General features: G+C 37.2%; 1 protein-coding gene across 1 annotated transcript in view; it reads left to right on the top strand.

The window, feature by feature from the left end:
• The window catches only part of LOC148948596 (opsin, ultraviolet-sensitive-like), a 57,721-nt gene that overhangs the window by 15,457 nt on the left and 19,619 nt on the right, over positions 1–22,645 (top strand). The window contains exon 4 of the mRNA XM_089094490.1: positions 10,842–10,972. Coding sequence (XP_088950616.1) covers positions 10,842–10,972 — 131 coding nt within the window. The remainder of the gene's footprint in view (positions 1–10,841; positions 10,973–22,645) is intronic.

Genomic DNA, 22,645 nt, shown 5'->3' on the forward strand with positions numbered 1-22,645 from the left:
ATTATGATAAATTTAATCAGTGGGAGAGTACATATCCCGGTATGATTGGAAAGAATCCTAACCATGATTTTAGTTTACTGGTACGAGATTGGTATCGTCGTGGTTTTAGATTGTTCTGGGAGGAGGAACCGGGTCAACGATTCAACTGTTGGAAAAACAAAAGAATATGGTTTCTACGTCATCGTTGTGAAGACACTGGGTGTTATGATTATAAGCCCACTGATTTTTATTTGGCTGTGACGGAATGTGATTCGACACTTGAGGACACTGTTTGTGAAATTGCTTCAAATAAGCAAATTGAAACATGTGAATTCTATAGAATGAATGCGAATAGTATCATTGACTATACAAAGAGATATGACAAGAGTGAAGTCACACTCTACTGTAGAAAATGTGACCCTGACATTGCACTACATCAGGGTCAGTACACTGTGAATTCAGATAATCTACCTGCACTAGTTGTTGTCGACAAATACCTAGTAGTGGATGAAATCTAAAGAGTAGAGAAGTCGTTTTATCATGTATATAATTTTTTTTATTAATAAACAATTTCACATACATCTTTAGAACATTTTATTCTCAGGGCACTAAAATCAATATTAAATACACTTGTAAGTATATTATCCACTAGAAAGTCATTCAATCGAGGTAAGTCAACGTAGATGTCGAGAAACTGCTTGTAGGTGTCACCACGACACCTGAACATGAAAAATAGTAGTGCCTGAAAGCCACATGCCTTAGTCGTTAAATCCTGTACTCTTCGTTGATTTTGAATAATGGTTTTTCCTCTGCTTTCAATAAATTTGCTGATGCATGGTATGTAGAATTTATACGATAGACCAAGAGGATAAAAAAATTCAATATTCTTTGCTGTTTGAAAGATGCATAGCCAATGACCGGTCGTCAAAGTCGATGGACTGCTATTAACAATGATTAGGGTATTGTTAACACTTGGAATTTTTTCAATGAAGTCCGAGGGTATGCAATAAGACTTGTACTGGGACATGCATGGACCCATACCAAATGCGTTGATTATGTGGCTTTTGTACACGGTGCTAAGTCTAGTAGAACAATGCCGTCGGGCGTGATTTCCAATTATGTTTCAAATTGACTCAGTGATATTAAAATGATACTCTCAGTCAGAATATTGGCAAATGTACACTCTAAGCGTACAGTCTATGTTCGTACTATGGTCATATCTTGCATGCCTGACAAATCCAAAACAATAACCCCATGATTTTTTGAAAACATTGAATCGGTTATTCCATTTTCAAATAGTTGAGAGTCATGATCTAGGTATTGCATGGTCAACTTGTACAGAGTTTTCTAGGATTTTTTGTCAAATGATAGAGTGTACAGTGGAATACCATTCACTTTGCACACACGACTAGATAGACCAAAAAAATTAAAATTATGGGGGGATTCAGTCCAGGATCCAACGGCACTGCCACTCTTCACAAAGGCCAAGCCAATTTTGATGGGATTTCTCCATTGATAAATGTTGAATCGCTTTAGCTACGAGAGCTGGTGGCAATGTGACGTTGATTGGTGATCGTATGGGGGACAAGAAGTTTAATGTTGTTACCATTGGCTCTTAGCTTCTCCACTGCCAATGCAACAGAGCTCCTAACCTTTTTTTTTCGGACGTGGAGAATTGCCGATGTGATAATGACGTTTGCATCGGGTGCTGCATGAAGTGTTTTTCTCACAATTAAATTCGATGGTGCCATCTGTAGCTTTATGTAAATCTTGACATTGGGGGGTAGCCATTGGGATATATTGAATATCTCATGATTTAATTTTACAACTAGATGATATTCATGGGTGACTGAAGTAGTCAACTCACCGTCAGTATCAACACCTGTTCGATATTCATAGCCTAATGATTGTCCTCTCAACTCCGTTTAAGCATTTGGCGTCATCATCATAAATTGTATATAGCTCGCATAGTTGGATAAATTATTGCTAGTGCTCACCAATGTTCCATTAATAAATACATTAATTTGTTTGAATAGGTTGTGTAGAATATAGTTTTCTTAGGAGAGACCATCACCGGCATTCGGAGTTGCATTATCTGACTTTTTCTTCACCACAACAATTAAATAAATAAATGTTGACGACAAATCAATGAAATAGTCTTCATTGGAAAATATTGGAAAGTGTATATGTTCCGAGAGGGGGTGTTGAGGGTGAAATTGTTCATGGGAGCAATATTTGACACTTACATTAATTTTCTCATCATTACATAAATTAAATGAAGATCTGATCGATGGATATGATTCCCCTTAGGGTACATAAATAATTTTAAGAGACGAACTAAGTCTATTATCTCACAACCTTTTTATTTTTCTTCTTCTGCTGCTGCTTATTAGCCTTTCTTTTTTTTTGCATCACAATCCCTTTTGGTGTCCTTTGACTCCTGACTGGCAAAAGACTCATGATTTAATGACACGAACGCATCCTTTTCAACCCCCTCCCAATTTGTCGAGTATTTAATCGCTCACCAACGGTTTAGGCTGAGGATCATATATTTTCCACAATACTCTTCTTTAAATTTTTGGCCGACCCCCAGTCCTGTCGTGTGGAGACAGCAAAATTTTATGCAGAAAGTACGAGATATTTTCTGGCAAGGGGTAGTGCAGAACGAAATAGCCTAGCAAACCAGCTACCAAGACCGTAGCCAGACATTGTAGTACGCCCCTTGTAGTAGTCAAATCCATTGCCTATTTGACGTGGACTCAAAGCACCAACATAACAGTCAATATTAGGACAGACAAATGGAATTCTTCTATTGTTCATTTTTTAGGTTATTGTACCGTCGTTGTCGTTGACAATGGGTCGAAAATGACATGTAATCACAGCTAAGCCTTTTTAAATTTCTATTGGATCACCTAATTCAGTTCATATTGTTAACTGACAGAGTTACAAATAGGAAGTGTATCCCCCACCGCCCATCTTGGGGAAGAAAAAAGTTTAAATATTTTCTAATGGAGAAAAGTTCATTGATTTTTCAACAAAATCCAGTTATTTCGGCGCTATGAAGGCGAAAAAGTAATATACCGCACCGCCAAATTACAGCGATGTTTTCTCCTCTGAAAACTGTTTTCTACACAACCTATTCAAGCAAATTAATGTATTTATTAATGGAACATTGGTGAGCACTAGCAATAATTTATCCACAAGCTACATACAATTTATGATGATGACGCCAAAGGCTTACAAGGAGTTGAGAGGACAATCATTGGGCGATGAATATCGAACAGGTGTTGATACTGACGGTGAGTTGACTACTGCAGTCACCCAGGAATATCATCTAGTTGGAAAATTAAATCATGAGATATTCAATATATCCCAATGGCTACCCCCCAATGTCAAGATTGACATAAAGTTACAGATGGCCCCATCAAATTTCATTTTGAGAAAAACACTTCCTGCAGCACCCTATGCAAATGTCATTATCACATCGGCAATTCTCCACGTCCGAAAACAACAATCTATGAGCTCTGTTGCATTGGCAGTGGAGAAGCTAAGAGCCAATGGTAACAAAATTAAACTTCTTGTCCCCTATAGTATCACCAATCAACGTCACATTGCCACCGGCTCTAGTAGCTATAGCGATTCTTCATTTATCAATGGAGAAATCACATCAAAATTGGCATTGGCGTTTGTGAAGAGTGGCAGTGCCGTTGGATCCTGGACTGAATCCCCCCATGATTTCAATTTTTTTGGTCTATCTAGTCTTGTGTGCAAAGTGAATGGTATTCCACTGTACACTCTATCATTTGACCAAAAATTCTATTGAACTCTGTACAAGTTGACCATGCAATCCCTAGATCATGACTCCCAATTATTTGAAAATGGAATAACCGATTCAATGTTTTCAAAAAATCATGGGGCTATTGTTTTGGATTTGTCAGGCATGCAGGATATGACCATAGTACGAACAGGGAATGTAATTTTAGATTGTATATTTACCAATACTCTGACCGAGAGTATCATACTAGTATCATTAAGTCAATTTTAAACCTATTGGGAAATCACGCCCGACGACAGAGTTCTACTAGACCTAGCACAATGAACACAAACCAAATAATCAATATGTTTAGTATTGATCCTTACATGTCCCAATACAAGTCCTAGTGCATACCTTCGGACTTCATTGAAAAAATTCCAAGTGTTAACAATACCCTACTCATTGTTAATAGCAGTCCATCGACTTTGAAGACCGGTCATTGGCTATGCATCTTTCAAACAGCAAAGATTATTGAATTTTTTGATCCTCTTTGCCTATCGTATAAATTCTACGCTCCATACATCAGCAACTTTATTGAAAGCAGGGGGAAAACCATTATTCAAAACCAACGAAGAGTACAGGATTTAACGACTAAGACATGTGGCTTTCATGCACTACTCTTTTTCATGTTCAGATGTCGTGGTTACACCTACAAGCAGTTTCTCAACATCTACGTTGACGTACCTCGATTGAACGACTTTCTAGTGGAGAATATACTTAAAAGTGTATTTAATATTGATTTTAGTGCCCTGAGAATAAAATGTTCTAAAGATGTATGTGAAATTGTTTATTAATAAAAGAAATTATATACATGATAAAACGACTTCTCTACTCTTTAGATTTCATCCACTACTACTAGGTCTTTGTTGACAACAATTAGTGCAGGTAGATTATCTGAATTCACAGTGTACTGATCCTGATGTAGTGCAATGTCAGGGTCACATTTTCTACAGTAGAGTGTGACTTCACTCTTGTCATATCTCTTTGTATAGTAAATGATACTATTCGCATTCATTCTATAGAATTAACATGTTTCAATTTGCTTATTTGAAGCAATTTAACAAACAGAGTCATCAAGAGTCGAATCACATTCAGTCACAGCCAAATAAAAATCAGTGGGCTTATAATCATAACACCCAGTGTCTTCACAACGATGACGTAGAAACCATATTCTTTTGTTGTTCCAACAGTTGAATCGTTGACCCGGTTCCTCCTCCCAGAACAATCTAAAACCACGACGATACCAATCTTGTACCAGTAAACTAAAATCATGGTTAGGATTCTTTCCAATCATACCGGGATATGTATTCTCCCACTAATTAAATTTATCATAGTGGCAATTAGAGCATAGGTATCCTCTAAGATGAGAGTCACACATCTCTTCAAGACAGGAACTACAACCTTTAATTTGTAGAGCATATCCTATATACAATTTACACGGGTTGCATAATCTACACTTTTCATCATACTCCTCAATCATTGTGTAATTCTCACATGATGACAAGCTGCCCTGTGTGTACATACATAACGGACATGTATGGAACATTTTGTCATGTGTTGACACTCTCACTACCACAATGAAACTGAACTAGCAACAAAAAAAAATTGTCTGAGGGAGAGAGAGAGGAGTAAATCATCCTTGAGCACCATCTTTCTTATGAAAAAAAGTCCTAAATTTCTAAAAACTAATGTTTAAAAGCATATCCACAATATCATTTTGCCGTTTAGTGATCAATATATAAATAAATTGTGTAAATGAATTTGGATCACAATGTAGAAGCTTCATACAATACTCTAATAATGGAGAATCGGTTTTCATTATATCGACAAGCATTCCTCGAGAAAATATCTTCCTTTGAATAGACAACTCTAGAAAATCATCGTCTAGAAATAAACGTTTTTTCACAAGAACTAGATTCCTCATGATTCAATCTTTCTCAAATCTATCAATTTTTTAGAGTCCTAACTCTCTCACAATCAACTTCAGACTAAACAGAATTTCTTTTTTATACTCTAGAAAATATACGCTAGGCTACTATAGAAAGAAAAAATACCATTTGATTTAGAAACATTTTTATTGATCATAGTTACAATAATAATATTCACTGATGCATTTTGTTCTCATCAATATATTTCGATAGGACATCTAATGCTGACCGAAGTTTATTTATATGGAGAATATTTACTTTTCCAGCAAAACACAGCTGCTCCTCCTGCTTAAATTTGTTTAATGATATCACGTATCTCGCATACATAGTGTCCCATTCAAGACATAGTCTACAGCCAGCAGTTATTTCAACAGCTACATTAGGTACTCGTATATCGTTGCTGCTGCTGCTGTCAGTTCCATCATTAATCTCCAATAATGTAAATGCACCACTCATTTTTTTTTCTCCACTAATATCCTTGCATATAAAAACTATTCTCTTTGAATTCAATTCTCTTACTAATATGAATTGTAAAGAAAACTATTCCTTTTATTCAAATCCTAATCACCAATCAAGTTATACTCGTTCCTCTTGGCAAAGAGTGTAATGACCTGTTTACCTACCAGAAAAACCTGTTTGGTACGGGGGCGTAAGCAAAATAGTACCTTGGACTATACTGCTATTGCCCTTTTTAATAGTCGAAAGTAATCGGAGGTAAATCCCCCCCCCACCTTACGCCCATCATTCCCCCAAACATTTTCGATCAACATTTTGATATGGCCAGTTTGTTCAACGTAGTTGAAAGGTCTGGAAAATATGTCTTTGAGGATGAAAACCCTCCCCCCATAGCCCTCAGGACAAGGGTCGTAAGTTATGCCCTTGGGGCATATAATGTTTTTATAGAAAGTTTTGTCGTAGTAGCTTCAAAAAGGGTTCATTCGATTGGATATTGAGAAGACTACTGCCGTTTTTTATTAGTCGGAAGTCATCAGATGGCAAATGTCTCCCTCTGCGCCTATCATTTCCCCAAACACTTCCAATCAAAATTTTGATATAGCCATTTTGTTAAGCCTGTCAGAAAGGTCTGGAAATTATGTCTTTGAGGATAGCAAATCTCCGCAGCCCTCAGGGCAAGGGTTGTAAGTTATGCCCTGGGGACATGTAGGGTTTTTTATAGAAAGTGTGGTCATATAAGCTTCAAAGGGAGCTTTTTGGATAGGTAATCAGACGCTCTAGTGCTCTTTTTAAGAGTCAAAGTGACCAGAGGGCAGGTACACTCTCCCCGTACACACACGTCATATTGTCCTGCAATGCGTCTAATAGAAATTTTGAGATAGCCATTCCATTCAAAATATTCTAAATAGCATATAACAAGGCTTTTGGGGTTGAAACAAACCCCGGAGATTAGGGGCAAGGGTTGTAAGAAATACCCAGGGGGTATTAAAGGTTTTTATGGAAGGGATGGTTGTTTAACTTCAGAAGAGGCTCAGTGTTTCTCCATGAAAAAGACTATGTCAATATAAAACGAACAGAAATTAATCAAAAAAAAACTTTTTGCGCGAAATAAGTTTTTCAAAAAAAGCTAAGAACTCCATTAAACCAAAAATGAACAAAAATAGAATCAAATAATCTACCAAGCATACAACTACCACAAATCAGTATCAATAAATAAATGAAACCCAAAACAAAAGGTCTTGTAACTATGCCTCCAGGGATACAATCCCCCCCACCGTCTCTATGGCCACAAAGAGCAATGTTCTGTCGACCCAAGAAAATGATTTATTCTACATTTGGCTTCAATCTCGTTCTGTTTTCCTGTACTTGTTGACTGCGTTGTTCATTTACAAAGCTTAAAATGCTGGTTTTAGGGTTATTATATTTTAGAAGGAAATGTTTGCCTGCGTCAACTGAATCACGGTGGTACTGATTATTTTCATGAGACACCAGGTCGCTGTCTTTTCCAGTTAGCTTAGCAAAGTCACGAGGGGCTTCTTTACCAACTTTTGCAATTGATCAGAGCCTCCCACCGCTTGGACGTTAAACAAAACGCAATATTTACAGAATAAGCCTTTCATCTTATTTGAGAGTACTAGCCAATGGAATTCTTCCAAGTGAGTACGATTGAAAAATCTCTATTCGTCTCTGCCGTGCTTCTTGTGAACTGAATAGGGGAAGCTGTAGTTAGATGACAGAATTTACGAGTTCTAAAGCAACTGGTATCGTGTAATTATCTAGTTTTTCAATTCTATCGATATAGTTTCCGATATCATTTTGGCAGAAATTGCTTACATTTTTAATGTTTGCGTTAGTCTTGGGGCTACACACTTCAATTAATGCTAGCGAATCACCCATAGTTTCACCATTCGTCACAGGGTTGGAATCACTATCAAGTAATCAACACTGAAGTTCTCATTATTTCTATCTTCAGTTGGACGTACATAGTCCAATCGCCTAGCTTTCAAACCTAAAAAGTTGTCTATAGCTGACTGCTGTCTTCGCTTCGACATCATAACTGGTTTATATTATCCAAACATTGTATACTGTTTGAACCATTCTAAAACCACCACTAACCAGGCGCGTCTGTTATTGCAGTCATTTCAAGAAATTCCTTTGTTACTGAAAAAGAAACAGGTTTTGACATGCACACTTTTTGAAGCTTCAACGATTTTCGAGATGACAAGCTACAAAATGTCTTGTAAACTCGGGTAACACCAAACTCTGGATAATTCCCTAAAGGCTTAGGGCAGACAGATCAAGTGTCGTCCAACCCTTTTCAAACATGCGTTGATCCAAGCGTTTCACAGAAATCAAGTCACAGAAATTTCATAATAGCACTTTTTGCTCTAGCCAGGGGGAGCGCCTCCCCCCATCCTCCCCCTGGATCCACTACTGGGAATGTTGAGGGGCATGTTAAGCTAAATCTAAAGGTAGTATGTGTATCCTGTTTATCAAAAAGGCGTGTCTGTAATATCATAAGAACAGCTGAGAGTACTATTTTTAAACGTTCAAAGCATGTGGGGAAAGATGAAAAAAGTGGTCGAAGGGCAAATAGTCCCCTCCTGTCCTATTTTTATCTCCCACCCTCCAAAGGTATCTGATCAAAATTGTGGAATAGCCATCTTGTTGAAACTAGTTGATAAAATCTAATAACTATACCTTCGGGGATGACGCAACCCCCACATAACCTGGGATAAATGGTGTAAGTTTTAAAAGTTGTCCATTGCTTATATACTAGGTTGGTTTTGGGGAAAAGTGGCATGTTTGATCCTGAGTCTCCAAAAACACTAAGGCAGTGCAATAGCACTGCCTAAATAAAGAACGATGTTGGCACAATGTATTATTTTTGGTTTCTTTCTTTCTTTCTTTTTTTTTAGACCAGGGCACTTCGTATCGAAGGAGTTGTCGTAGAAACTTCGAAAAGGGTCCAATCGATTGGAAATTGGAATGGGTATTGCCCTTTTCAATAGTCAAAAGTGATTGCAGGGCACCCCTTCCCTGCCCATCATTTCCTCAAACACATGCAGTCGAAATTTTGAGATAGCCATTATGTTCCACGTAGTTGAAAGATTTGGAACTTATGTTTTTTATTAGATTTGGAAGGATTTTGGAAATTATGCCATCAAGTGTGGATCCCTTTGGCTGATTTGACCAGAAGTACAAATCTGTAGTTTTGATACCTGGTTCTCAGAAGCTGAGAACCTGGCTCTGAGACCTAGTTCTACGGTTCTGCTTATGTTCCTGATGCCATAGATGTATCCCAAACAAATCTTGAGACGCATCGAAGCGACCAGGTGGTACGACATTTTCTCAAATACCAGAGTACTAGCATTAACAAATCAGACTCTCAACTATTGCCAGCTTGCCAAACGAGGCCTTAGGGGGTTGGGCCATTTAGTCCACATGCCAGCAGAAACCCACCAGCATTTTGTTCAAGTTTGACCCCTCTGCGCATGGCTGAAGGTGCCGTGCGGAAGATCCCGGCTCAGATGGAGAGACAGCCTCACCAATACCTCTCCCTGATTGATACTGTTCCCCAAGAAGCAGTGACACTTGCACATGACAATTCGGACTTGAGGTGAAGATTCATATGTCTCTCTCTGCTGGATCACCAGTAGAAGCAAGTAGGCAAGTTAAATTTGCAGTCATCTTGATTATTGAAGCAATGTTTTTTCGTCGATGCTCTGAAAATTTAAGGCACGCTGTTCAAAATGCACACGGTTTTCAATGAAATGTAATGATACGATAGGCTTTAGAAGGTTTACGGTTAGCAGAGTGGGAAAAGCAGTCAAGCTCCTGTTTGCAGTAATTTTTGTTCGTTTTAAGTTTGACTCGAGCTTTCATTTTAATATGAACTCGTTTTAGAATTTATTTATTCATCTATGTCGGTATACATTATCTTTATGTTTAATATGATTTTTTTTAATATATGTACGTTTTTGGTTTCATTTCTTCTTTGGTCGTAAATTCTGGTCCATATGTGTCTTAATTAATACAGAACTTTATTTTGGTTGCCTTAAGTTTTAAAATGGCACTTTGCTTTTCTTTGACAATCCGTATGATATCGTGAATTGCTATAGAAACTTTAGAAAAGAGAAGAAGATTAAAAACCATGGAGATTATTATATGTAAGTTTTAATCAACTACGAGTTCTAAAAAAAAAAATTCGTTTGGTTTTTATGAACAATTTACCTATGTCTGGGTCATGCACAAGGGCTTTAATTAAACCCTAAGTAGTTGCAAATTTGCAATAAAGAAGAATTAGATTGCTGTGTCAGATCCTTTTATTTTAAATAGAATAATCAGTACTGCTTGCATATGATCTTGCTATGAAAATTCAATTCAATTCTTGAAAACAGGAGTTCAAGAAATTGGATTGTATTTTGGAAATCATTCCCAGTGAACGAACTGAAAATCGAACGATCAATGAAAGACTGAGCTAGCCTGATAATTGATAGAAACAAGAAAGAAAATAAATTACGAACATTAGTCTTCATAAACATTATGACAATAACCATGTGACAAATCTAAGAAAATATTTGTTGACTAGGTGTTTCTTCCGAATTCGGTGATTTTGTAAGACTTTTACTTTAGTTATTATAATATAATTCTTTACTGCACAGAACAATTGCACGCCCACTAGATGGAAAGTTGTCAAAAGGACAAGCCATCATGATCATTATGCTATGCTGGTTATATGCTACTCCATTTACTTTACTTCCTTTTTTTGAAGTCTGGAGCCGTTTTGTTCCAGGTAATCTTTTTTCTTTTTTTTCTGTTTTTTTTGTATCCCAATATTGCTTTGAGCCAAATTGGATAGATAGATAGATAGATAGATAGATATAAAACTTTTATCTTCACCAAAATGTTTATGACATTGCCAAATTTCTTTGGTATAGTCAAACAGTTCGTGGTAACGAACTGTAAGTAAGGAGCGACCTGGCTCAATGGTAACCGAAACTCTAGAAAACGGGTTTTTGATACCAATAGATATATCAAAAGAATCAGATTTCAATGCTGATTTCAAATATATAACTTTTATAAAGTTTAGTGCTACCCATCAAAAGTTACGCGCCTGAGAAAATTTGGCTGATTTTCAAAAAAAGGAGGAAAGACCCCCTAAAAGCTATAGAACTTTAATGAAAATCACACCATCATATTCAGCGTACGGGAGAACCCTACTGTAGATGTTTCAAGCACTTATCTAGAAAAATGTGGAAATTTACATATTTTGGCAGAAGAAAGATCCCGGATGTGCGTGTATTTGTTTGTTTGTTTGTTTATTTGTATTGTGGTCCCCTGGGTGATCGTATTGAACAAGGGGACCTAGAAGATTGTTAGAGAACTTAATGGGATATAGATCAAGTTTTTTTGTGCCATTTTCAAATGTAAAATTACATGGGGGACAATTAAGCTCCTTCCCATGATCATATTTTTACAAAAATCATCCGATCAAAATTTTGTGATGGTCATTTTGTTCAACATGGTCGAAAATATTATGAATATATCTTTTAGGATGACTTAATCCCCCGAAGCACCCCGGGGGAGGGCTAAAAGTTATGAACTTTACCCACTGTTAACATATAGTCTTGGTGATTGGGACGTATACAGACGTTTTCAGGAGGTTTTTTTCTGGTAGTGGGCGGGACGGGTGGGTCGGTGGTTATGTTGGAGGATCTTTTCATGAAGGAAGTTTTCATGGGGGAAGGGAAATTGCCATGAAGGGGGCGCCGGACTTGCCAGCATTATTTATTGGTTATTGGGAAGTATACAACCATTTTCAGGAAGGATTTTTTCTGGAGGGGGGGGCTAGAGGAGGGGGCTACTCTGGAGAAGAGTTCCGTGGAGGATGTTTCTTTGGGGTAAGGGATATTTCTATGAAGGGGGCGCCGGATTTCTAAGATTTATTTAAAAAAAGAGCAGAAATTAAATATAAAAACAAGTTTTTTGAACTGAAATGTAAGAAGGAATATTGGAACTTAAAACGAACAGAAAATATAACGTATGTTAGGGGGTTCTCCCCCAGTTCAATACCTCGCTCTTTAAGCTACAGTTTTTTTTTTTGCTTTCACAAGAGCTATCTATTCTAATTAAAAGCCCTTTTTGATTAAGGTGTTTTTTAATAAAAATTTTTTTTTAAATTTTAACTTAAAGAGCGTGGTATTTACTAAGGGGAGAACCCCTTCATATACGTAATAACATATACGTAATAAAAAAAACAATAAAAAAACAAGCAATACGGCTCAATAGTAATCGAAACTTTTAAAAACGGAATTTTGATGTCAATAAATGTATCAAAAGAATGTGTTTATAATGCTGATCCTAAATATATAAATTTTATTAAGTTTAGTATTACTCATCAAAAGCTACGAGCCTGAGAAAATTTACTCAATTTTTTAAAGAGGGGGGAAACATCCACTACAAGTGAAAGAATTTTAATGAAAATCACACCGTCAGATTCAGCTTATCAGAAAACCCTATTATAAAGGTTTCAAGCTCATATCTGCAAAAATCTGCAACTCTGTATTTTTTGCCAGAAGAAAAATATACGAATATAGAAGTTAGTTACGTAATTTAATTTGTAAAGACATCCATTTAGCAAAAGAAAAGTAAAATTTTTATGCAAATAAAAGCTGCATTAACTAAAAAACGATCAGAAATTAAATAAAAAAACAAGTTTTTTAAACTGAAAGTAAGGAGCGACATTAAAACTTAAAACGCACAGAAATTATTCCGTATATGAAAGGGGCTGTCCCCTCCTCAACGCCTCGCTATTTAAGCTGAAATTTTAATCTTTCTCAAAATTTGATTTTTTGAAATAATAAAAAACTTTAGCGTAAAGAGCGAGACGTTAAAGAAGGAACAGCCCCTTTCATATGCAGAATAGTTTCTATTCTTTTTAAGTTTTAATGTCATTCCTTACTTTCAGTTAAATAAAACTTGTTTTTTTATATAATCAAATTAAAAAGCGAATATTAAAAAAAAACACTAATCAATCCTCCTGATTTTGTTATAAATATTTACAAAACTAGGTATAAAACTTTTTGCTAACCGCTGATGAGCACAGCGTACCGGCTGAAGTTTCTCAACAGACACTGCAACCCTGCGAGGGAGTCGTTTTGTTGTGGATTGAGGCAAGGCCGCCGGCAGAAAATTTTCCAGGGGGAGGGGGGGGCAGACGCCAAAATGGCACTGGCGGTTGGGTGACAGTTTAGGTGGTTTAGGGCACCAAAATACGACTCAACCCCGAAGAGGACGGATTTGCAATCAATTTAATATCCTGATAAGCTAATTGATTTAAAAGAATCAATAACTATATTTAAGGCTTCCCATTTGCAAAAGAAGTAATGCTATACGGTGGTAGTACTGGATGCAACCAAGTTGATTTGCTTTATTTGTAATGAAATTATGCTACATTTGGTGATCTGTAATTGTGTATCAGCTGTAATGAAGGGGGTGTTAGTCATTGTTTAGGTGGGGTAGGGTAGATTCCTATGAAATTACATTTTCATGGACAAACTGCTTACTCTTCATGAGGCTTCAATGTATTTAAAAAATATATGTAATGTGTTTATCGATAAGAAAATCTTATTGTAGAGGTTGTGATGGCTTGAGGTATGTAGAAGACCAAAAGTCTCCCAGAATTTTCATCCATACAATAAAAAACGGAATTTGGTACCAATAAATATATCAAAAGAATTGGCTGATTATGTTGATTCCCAATATATTAGTTTCGTTAAGTTTAGTCTTACCCATCAAAAGCTACGAGCCTGAGAAAATTTGTCGTATTTTTTGGAAAGGCGGGAAAGACCCCCTTGAAGTCATATAATCTTAATGGAAATCACACCATCAAATTCAGCGTATCAAAGAACCCTACTCTAGATGTTTCAAGCTCATATCTGCAAAAATATGGAATTTTGTAACTTTTACTAGAAAAAAAATCACGGATGCGTGTTTATTTGTTTTTTTTTTGTTTTGTTTTTTCAGGGGTGATCGTATCGACACAGGGGGCTAGGAACATCGGGATAGGGCTCATTTTAATGGAAATGAAAAGTTCTTGTGCCCTTTTTAAGTGACCCAAAAAATTGGAGGGCAACTAGGCCCCCTCCCACGTCACTTTTTTCCCAAAATCGTCCGATCAAAATTTTGAAATAGATTTTTTCTTCAGCATAATTGAAAGGCCCAATAAATATGTCTTTGGAGATAAAAGGAACCTCTACAGCCCCTAAGGGAAAATTCTAAAGTTATAAAAATAGCGCTTTGTTTTATTTGTTATTGGGAAGTATGCATATATTTTTCGGGTGGGAAGGGGAGAACGAATTTTCTGCTGGGAGAAATCCAATGGAGAGGATGCTTTCCAGGGGGTGAAATTTTCAGAAGAAATTTTACACAGGGTGAATTTACGAGAATTCATATACGAAATTTCTTTATATGTCTTGGTTCCTCTTTACCGATTCAATTTTACGCGTGGACATGTTAAGGGTAATTGTCCGGGGTAAATTTTCGCCAGGATTGAATTATCCAGAGGATATTTCTATTGGGAGGGGAATTTATTCGCGGAGGTGGTGCAAGATTTCTTGGCGTTATTTAAAGAACAGTCCGAAATAAAAAAAAACAAGTTTTTCCAACTGGAAGTAAGGAGCAACATTACAACTGAAAATGAAAAGACATTACTACGTATGTGAGAGGGGTTTCCCCCTCTTCAACATCTTGCTCTTTGCACTAAAGTTTAAATCTTGTCCCAATCCTTTAAAAACGATTCCTAAAATACAAGGGCCGCTTAATTAGAACACTGAGAAGCTTTTTTAAAGTGTCGAAATACTGCATCTTTAAAAGTGAGGTGTTGAGGAGGGGGAACCCCTCTTATGTATGTAAGAATTTTTGTTCATTATTAGTTTTAATGTTGCTCCTTACTTTCAGTTGAAAAAAATTGTTTAATTTTCTTTATTTAACGACGCTTAGAGACAAACAGCTTAGAGACAGCTTGAAGCTTAGAGACAATTTGATAAAGGCAATGGAAGAAGTATGTAAATTAAAGTAAAAGTATTTAAAAATGAAAAAGTAAGTAGCTATAAAAAACACACAAAACAATAGCCTACTTACAAAAACTAGGATATAAACTCCCAGAATTAAGTTCCAAAGGGTTGGACGGATATTTTTCAACAGTATTAGCAGTGTTGAACTTGGTTATCAACCCCCATAATATTTAATGCCTTTAGACTCAGTGTTTATAAAAAGTAACACATTAACAAAGGATTCTGTTCAAGGTAAGGCATTAAATCTAAGGTTAATAAAATCATAAAAAAATTAATTCAATATTTTTAATCAAATTTTGAATGCCAAAAAGCCAGTATATTTGACACCTTTATACTTCATACTGTAAAAAATTAAATCTTTTTCAAAGTGACAAATATATAAATACAATCACTCCTAGAAACAAAAAAATTATAATAAAACACAGAAAACGTATCCTTCCAAGGGGGGATGCAGAAATTCTTTGCATTCCATTAAGGGGAAACATTTCTGATTATAGTGCCATCATATATCAGCTCATGGATACTCTTGCAACGCAAGCAAAAGTGGACTGCATATTTTTACCAAAATTGCCCCTTATTAATTTGTATTCCTTGTGTTTTTTACAATAATACAAACGTCTCTGCCTATTAATAACTACACAAATCCCTAATAACCAAATACAAATTTAGGATCACCATAAAAAGCTGATTCTTTGACTGAGTGGTATCAATAGTTAGGCTCTAATACTTTCGTTATTGACAAAGATCGTTGTTTACTTACCCATTCATTACTATGAAGAATTTGTTTTTTTGTTGTTTTTTTGCTCCAACCAAATCACATAGAAAAAATGTTTGTGGGAAACTGGTTAGGGGTTACTTAGTCACAAATTAGAACTAATATTTTCCTTATTATGTGTCAAAATCTATTGGCAGGCTGCCAACAATGGGGCAACAAACATTTTCCATGGTTTTTCCTATTCTGCTCTCCTTCCTTTGGTTTCCATATAATTACTTTATAGTCCCAAATTTCCAGGGGGAACCAAGTCCCCCCCCCATTGCCGGCGCCCATTGAGGGGTGAAAGGGTTTTGTGGATTGGGCAGATCAGAGATATTCTTCCGAAATCCCTGCAGAGTTTCTCTCTTCTTTTTTGAGAGTTTGCATTTTAAACTTTGTCAGCAGCTCTTCACACGACATGTCTGCCTGCTTTGATACTATCATTAAAGCTCTTTTCTGAGCTCTTTCGAGCCTGGCGCTTTGCTCAGCCGTCAGTCCAAAATGCCATACAGGAGCTGCATATTCCTTAGTTGGGCGAAAAAAAGATGTAAATATTCGGAGGAGGTGATCTGGAGGGGTGCCATGTTTCGACATAAGCTTGAGCATCTGCAACCCAGCTTTAACCCTTTTTACTATACTAGATGTGTTTGCTTCCCATTTAAATCACTGGTAATAACTGTCTCCAAGAGAATAATCTTCCTGAGTTTAAGAGAATCAGAGATAGTTGGTAGAAAATTTGATTTAGAAGAATTTAAAAATTAAATAGTTGAAATTGAAGATTTAGTGTTATTTACTGTCATATTTGAACTGGAAGCTTTAGTCTTCACGTTATCAATTAAAATTCGAGCTTTGGCTACATTCATTTGCTTCACAAATTTCTCCAAAGGTAAGGTCGTCAACATATTTCCAGCGGTCTTCACAATCATTAGCAATATCATTGATCATAACTAGAAAAGGAATAGGACCTAGAATGTTACCTTGAGGTACGCCACAAATAACTGGCTAAGGTTCATAGAAAGACTTCTGATATTTTGAAATTTGGAACCTATTTATTAAAAACTCCGAATCATTTTCACAACAGCAGGATTCACTCTAAAATCAATTAAAAGCTTAGAAATTAAAATGTTATGATCAATCAAATCGAAACCCTTTTTAAAATCAATTGTTATTAAATATAGCCATTTACCAGGCTCATCAACATACTTAAAAATAAAATGTAAAAGACTGACAAGATAATGGGATTCTGATGTATTCTTTCTGTTACCGTACTGATGAGGATCAAGGAGGGGTTCAACTTCAGCTTTTAGCCAATTTGCTACAAAACTTTTGTTTATTATGTTGAACAAGGGCGGTCAAAGTGATTTGCCACACACCTTCAAAAATAGGTTCAGTATCTTTTTTAGGGATTGGAGTAACATACCACGTTTTCCATATCTGTGGGTAAACTGAAAAAGTTGAAATGCAATTAAAAATTTGTGTTAGTGGCTTAGCCAGTGTTACCACTGCGAATTTTCAAAAACCTGTGAAAAAAATGCTAAGAAACCTGTGAAATCCGTCAAAAAACCTGTGACCACTTTTAGAGCGTGTTCAGGCATTCTTGCATTCTTACTACAGTTTATATTTGTTACTCTGAAGTAGCAGCACTAGAATGCTACTAGCAAAGATACTTCAACCTGGGAAAATCTGCCTCCGGCCCGAAAACACGTCATGGAAAATCGAGAGGCATGCTATCTAGCGGTCTGCTCCCTGCATGAGTTCTGCAGGTATTTCCAGCTTTTCATTACGCTACATATAAATTACATGTAGTGCTTTTCAATTTCAATAGATGACAGAAAGATATCGTCATGAGAATGTCAACAGAGCGAAATTTTATATAAATACCGCGACCTATTTTAGTCGGAAAGTAAAGGACCAATAATTGAGAGTAATATTCATCTCAACAATTACTTTAGTTTTGCGAAAAGGATATTAGTCGTGGTCATTATGGAGCCATTATGGATTTTTGGGTGTGTCACGGCCCGAACGACTGCATTAAAGAAAAGTCTAATTTTAACTACGATGAACTACATTGACTTAAACTTGAAAATTAAATTGTTCAATCTACATGGAAAAACGTATCATCACCTCTGCACGGTTTTCCACATAGTGAATTTGCATCTTAAGTTCAGACACATAGAATTTTTATTAAAGACCATGTGCAAACCTGACAGAAATCCTCACTCCCAGACTTGAAATCTATTCCCAATACCAGGCAGAACTATCAATTTTTTGGTTCGTGAATTTTCTTTCAAATTCTGTAAGTTTCGCCCCATAGCGCAACTTATGATGTGAGGGAGATAGAATGGCAAATTACGTTGCTTAGATAGAAGTTCGCAAAATAATGGAAGGTAAAATAAAAATATGTAGTTTGCTGCAAACCAACTTTGTTAAGTTCAGTCTTCGTTAACAGATTCCTCCACCAGACTCCGAGATATAGAACAAAAGACGTCGATCACATTAACTACTTAGCCAACTGGTTAGTCAAGTGGTTGAAATTGTTTAACAACTCCTCTATCTTGCCGTTTTCTGAACATTTAGAAGTAGCCCTGAGCTACTTAAGGCGATTGTAGGGTGAATTATCTAGTGAAAAAGGCTTCACTGCATTTTTGTTTAATTTAAGTTAAAATCATGCAGTGTTCCTAAATTTTGAGCATTTCCCAACCTGACGGACCAGAAATCTGCTTTAAATAATTAAATTTTACTAACAGAAAGCAAAACTTCTTGCAGAAGTAAAATAAATTGGTAGATCATAAAAAAAGAAAAAGGGCATTAGCTCCTTAATTTTGCCAAGGTCTAAGGCAATCCCTAGAAATCAAACTTGGTCACCCACATACATCTCTATACAACTCAGGTTCTGATATTGGAATTTTCAAAAGGGCAACAGGGGAATGAATTTCAGGTTCTCACAAATCATATCACAAATCACAGTGAACTTTAAAACCAGCTGTGAAATTGTACTAATTCAGTGCCTTGAGCTATAATATATTCAGTGACCTTGAGGATTATTTCACAGGATTATTTCTGCTACGGATTATAATCTAAGGTAAACTTATTGATATGGACTAATTGCTTTGTTTGGATTATTAATACGGTAGCAACAACAGTTCAAATTTTAAGGGAAAGAAAAGGAAGGAAAGAAGGGAAAGAAAAAGAAAAAGGAAAGAAAGAAAAAGGATTATTTGGCTAATAAAAATAGTTTAATAGCCAAATTTTCATTGTTTTGTAGCTGATTAGTGATAGCCTGTGCAGAAGAGAGCGGGAAGAAACACAAGAGCCGTATCGGTACCGGCCGGATATTGATCCTTAAACTGCTGGGGAAAGGCGATTTGGGTACCCGCACTTCCCACAGGTTTTGTTAGCTGTATCTCGTCAGCATTCTTTCTGTGTAGTTCATTCAGCATTCATTCACCCAAGAAACGAGTGAATAGCCAAAGGCGATACGTATATGTTTGCGAATACTTTCTGGACCGGTTTTGGATGTGATTAAGGACTTGGATTGTTAATTGTTGTGACATCATTGGGTACGATCGGACTTAATTTGGATAGATAATAAGCGAAGAAAAAAAATGGCAAAAATCAAGTATTTATATAGCCCTTTTTTAAATTTCATCCAGCGTTCACTTAACTTCAAAGGTATTTCCCATGAATTGGTTGTAAGCACTGCCGTGAGATTTTTTGACAAGGAATCTGTCACACAAGCCGTAAGATTTATACGAGATCAATTAGATAAAGATGGAACCATTTTGAAAGAGCGTAGAAGCACAATAAATGCATCTGTTTTTGTAGAAGATGCGATTCATACTATGAAGGAATTGGACGCTAAGGGTGATTTCCCTTTCAAATTCACTATTTATGATCCATCTGAGACTCCTTCCATACCTCACGATGTATTTACCTCATTAACGTGCAAACTAAACGAATGTGGTTAAAAAATGAATGCATGGCTAGACTGATGCAATGCCAGTTTTGTCACTAAAACGTGGCCTACTCCCTGCGAATCTCTAAGTATCCCGCTTCTCGTAAAAGAAGCACCACCCGAAATCTATAAATCGTGCCAAAAGCAGAAAGAATTTCTGGATTCCAATGGTGCATCCGGAAAAGTACAGAAGGTAGTTACGAGAAGCGATACGCTGGTGTTGTATGTTAGAACCGAGCATGATGCAGAAGCTATAGCTAATAGCATAAAATCGAATTCCGTGGCTGTAGTTAAAGTCCAAAAACCGAAATTCCTGGCAGTGGCTAAATTTGTCCCTGAATATACGACAAACGAGGAGATTGAGTCTGCTATGGAAGGGATCCAAGAAGCGAAACGCTATGGTACTAGCAAGTCAGTCAAGCTAACATTCAGAGACAAAGAAGCTCTTGAAAAAGCACTGAAATATGGCGTTTACGTCGGTTATTGTTTTATCAAGGTGGACAAATATGTTGCCGCCCCTCTGAGGTGTTTTAAATGCCAAAAGTTTGACCACTTGCAACGAGATTGCCCTAACAATGCGAAGTGTTCCAGGTGCTCCGGCGATCACGAAAACCCTAAAGACAATCCATGTGTCCGTGACACTAAATGTGCTAATTGCTCTGGAAAGCATCCATGTTATAGCTCGCAATGCCCGGTTTATAAAAGACAATTAGAGGCTAGTTCAAACAAACGTAAGCAATGAATGCAACTATCTCGCTTTATAGCAGAAATTTATACGGGCACGCTCCACACAAGCTGTCTCTTTTAAGTGATCTAGTAACCAAGCATAGCATGATATGCATTCAGGAACATTTGGTAACAGCCGATCATTCAGCAATCCTTGACCGATTTCCAGGAAAGGACTATTTTTTGCAGCCTGCTATCCGCAGCAGCTCAGTTGGAAGGCCGAGTGGTGGAATCTTGATCATTGCAGACTCCAATTTGCAATGCACACTAATTGATTCATGCGATTATTTTTCTGCGATCAGAGTTCCTGGTCCAAATGGCTTTATAGTCATATCAGTATACCTCCCTACAGATTATCGTGATGTTCACTCAGAAAGGCGTTACACGAAGGCTTGTGCTGAACAATAGAAGCCAGAAAATATTATTATCTGTGGGGACTTCAACTGTCAGCTTCTAGATGATGATCGTTTTTTCACCATATTAAGAGGGTGTCTGCCAGACGCTATGGCCCTGGTTCCAAAATCCCGGTCCTTCACGTTTGTTCACAGCGCATCCCTGGATACATCAGATATCGATCACTTTTTCGTAAATTTCCTACTTCCGACCGGGATTAAAGCCATTGTTGACTCGGAACACAATTGTAGCGATCACCTTGGGATTAGCTTAATGGTACCATTCTCCACCTACAAGCGGTGCCCCGGGCGATCATGGTTTATCAAGAGTGAATGGCAAAGGATAAATCAGTCCTTGTACAAAGATATTCTTGACTCAACTCTTGCTAAAATCAAAGTACCGTTCCACCTGCTTACTCATGGCCAAAATGGCGACAGACTAGCCCTGAACATCTTTTGCTTCGAAATTGTTCATTCGATGAAGCTTGCGGAATCTGCTGCTGTTCCAGTGGTAAAAGTGTACCCCAACACTCGTAAAAAGGGATGGGATAACCCAAATGTCAAGTTTGCCAAGAAGAGATCCAAGTTCTGGTACGAATTGTGGAAGGACTGCGACAAACCCCGCTTTAGAGTAGTTTTTCAGTGCTTTCGACATTCCAAAAAAGAAATCAAACGTACTCTCGAGAATATGCAAGTCCAGCAAGTAGAGAAGTTGTCTTGTGATTGCAGGAGTGACCCAAACATCTTATGGAAGCGATTCCAATCTAAAAGGGCCGACGCTGATGTGCAAAGTCCCATCCCCGATGAAAGTTGGGTAAACCATTACAAGGACGTGTTTGCGCCACCACCCAACGAGCTGGACTCCGTTTATAAATCTGAGTTAGATAGGCAATTAATCAGCGCAAAACTCCGCCGCACTGATTTCATTGTTTCCAAATGGCATATTGAGATAATTGTGAGAAAATTGAAAAAGAACAAGTCTCCAGGGATCGATGGGATCACTCCGAGGCACTTACAGCACGGCAGAGAACGTCTACATGAGTACTTAGCCTTACTATTCCAAATGAGCATCGAGCAGGGACTCACACCTGCCAACTTTCATGGTTGCCGCACATCCAATATTTTGAAAAAGAATCGAGATCCCTTGCTTTGTAAAAGCTACAGACCAATCACAGTTTCATCGGTTATCAGCAAAGTATTTGAGAAGGTACTGTTGCCCCATATTACGTCGCACGCTCTAATGGGAGACAAACAACTTGGATTCAGAAATGGGTTGGGCTGTGGAAACGCCCATTGGCTAACAAGAAGAATAATGAGGTCTACATCTTTAGTTAAAAATCCACTCTTTGCCTGCAGTGTCGACATTTCCGCTGCGTTCGATTCTGTCGTCCAATCGCAGGCACTGTGGTGCCTCTTGGACTCAGGAGTCGACCCCCGCATTGTCCTTGTTCTCCATGACTGGTACTCCCACACGCATATTCGTCTAGCTTTGGGATGGGAAACAATTGCCGGTCACCGCAAGCAAAAGCTTTCTGAACCCATTCGGCTCTTCAAAGGAGTTCGG

The sequence above is a fragment of the Artemia sp. Qi Xiang Cuo genome, chromosome 9 (genome assembly GCF_049724085.1).
Source record: "Artemia sp. Qi Xiang Cuo chromosome 9, ASM4972408v1, whole genome shotgun sequence".
Classification (NCBI taxonomy): Eukaryota; Metazoa; Arthropoda; class Branchiopoda; order Anostraca; family Artemiidae; genus Artemia; species Artemia sp. Qi Xiang Cuo.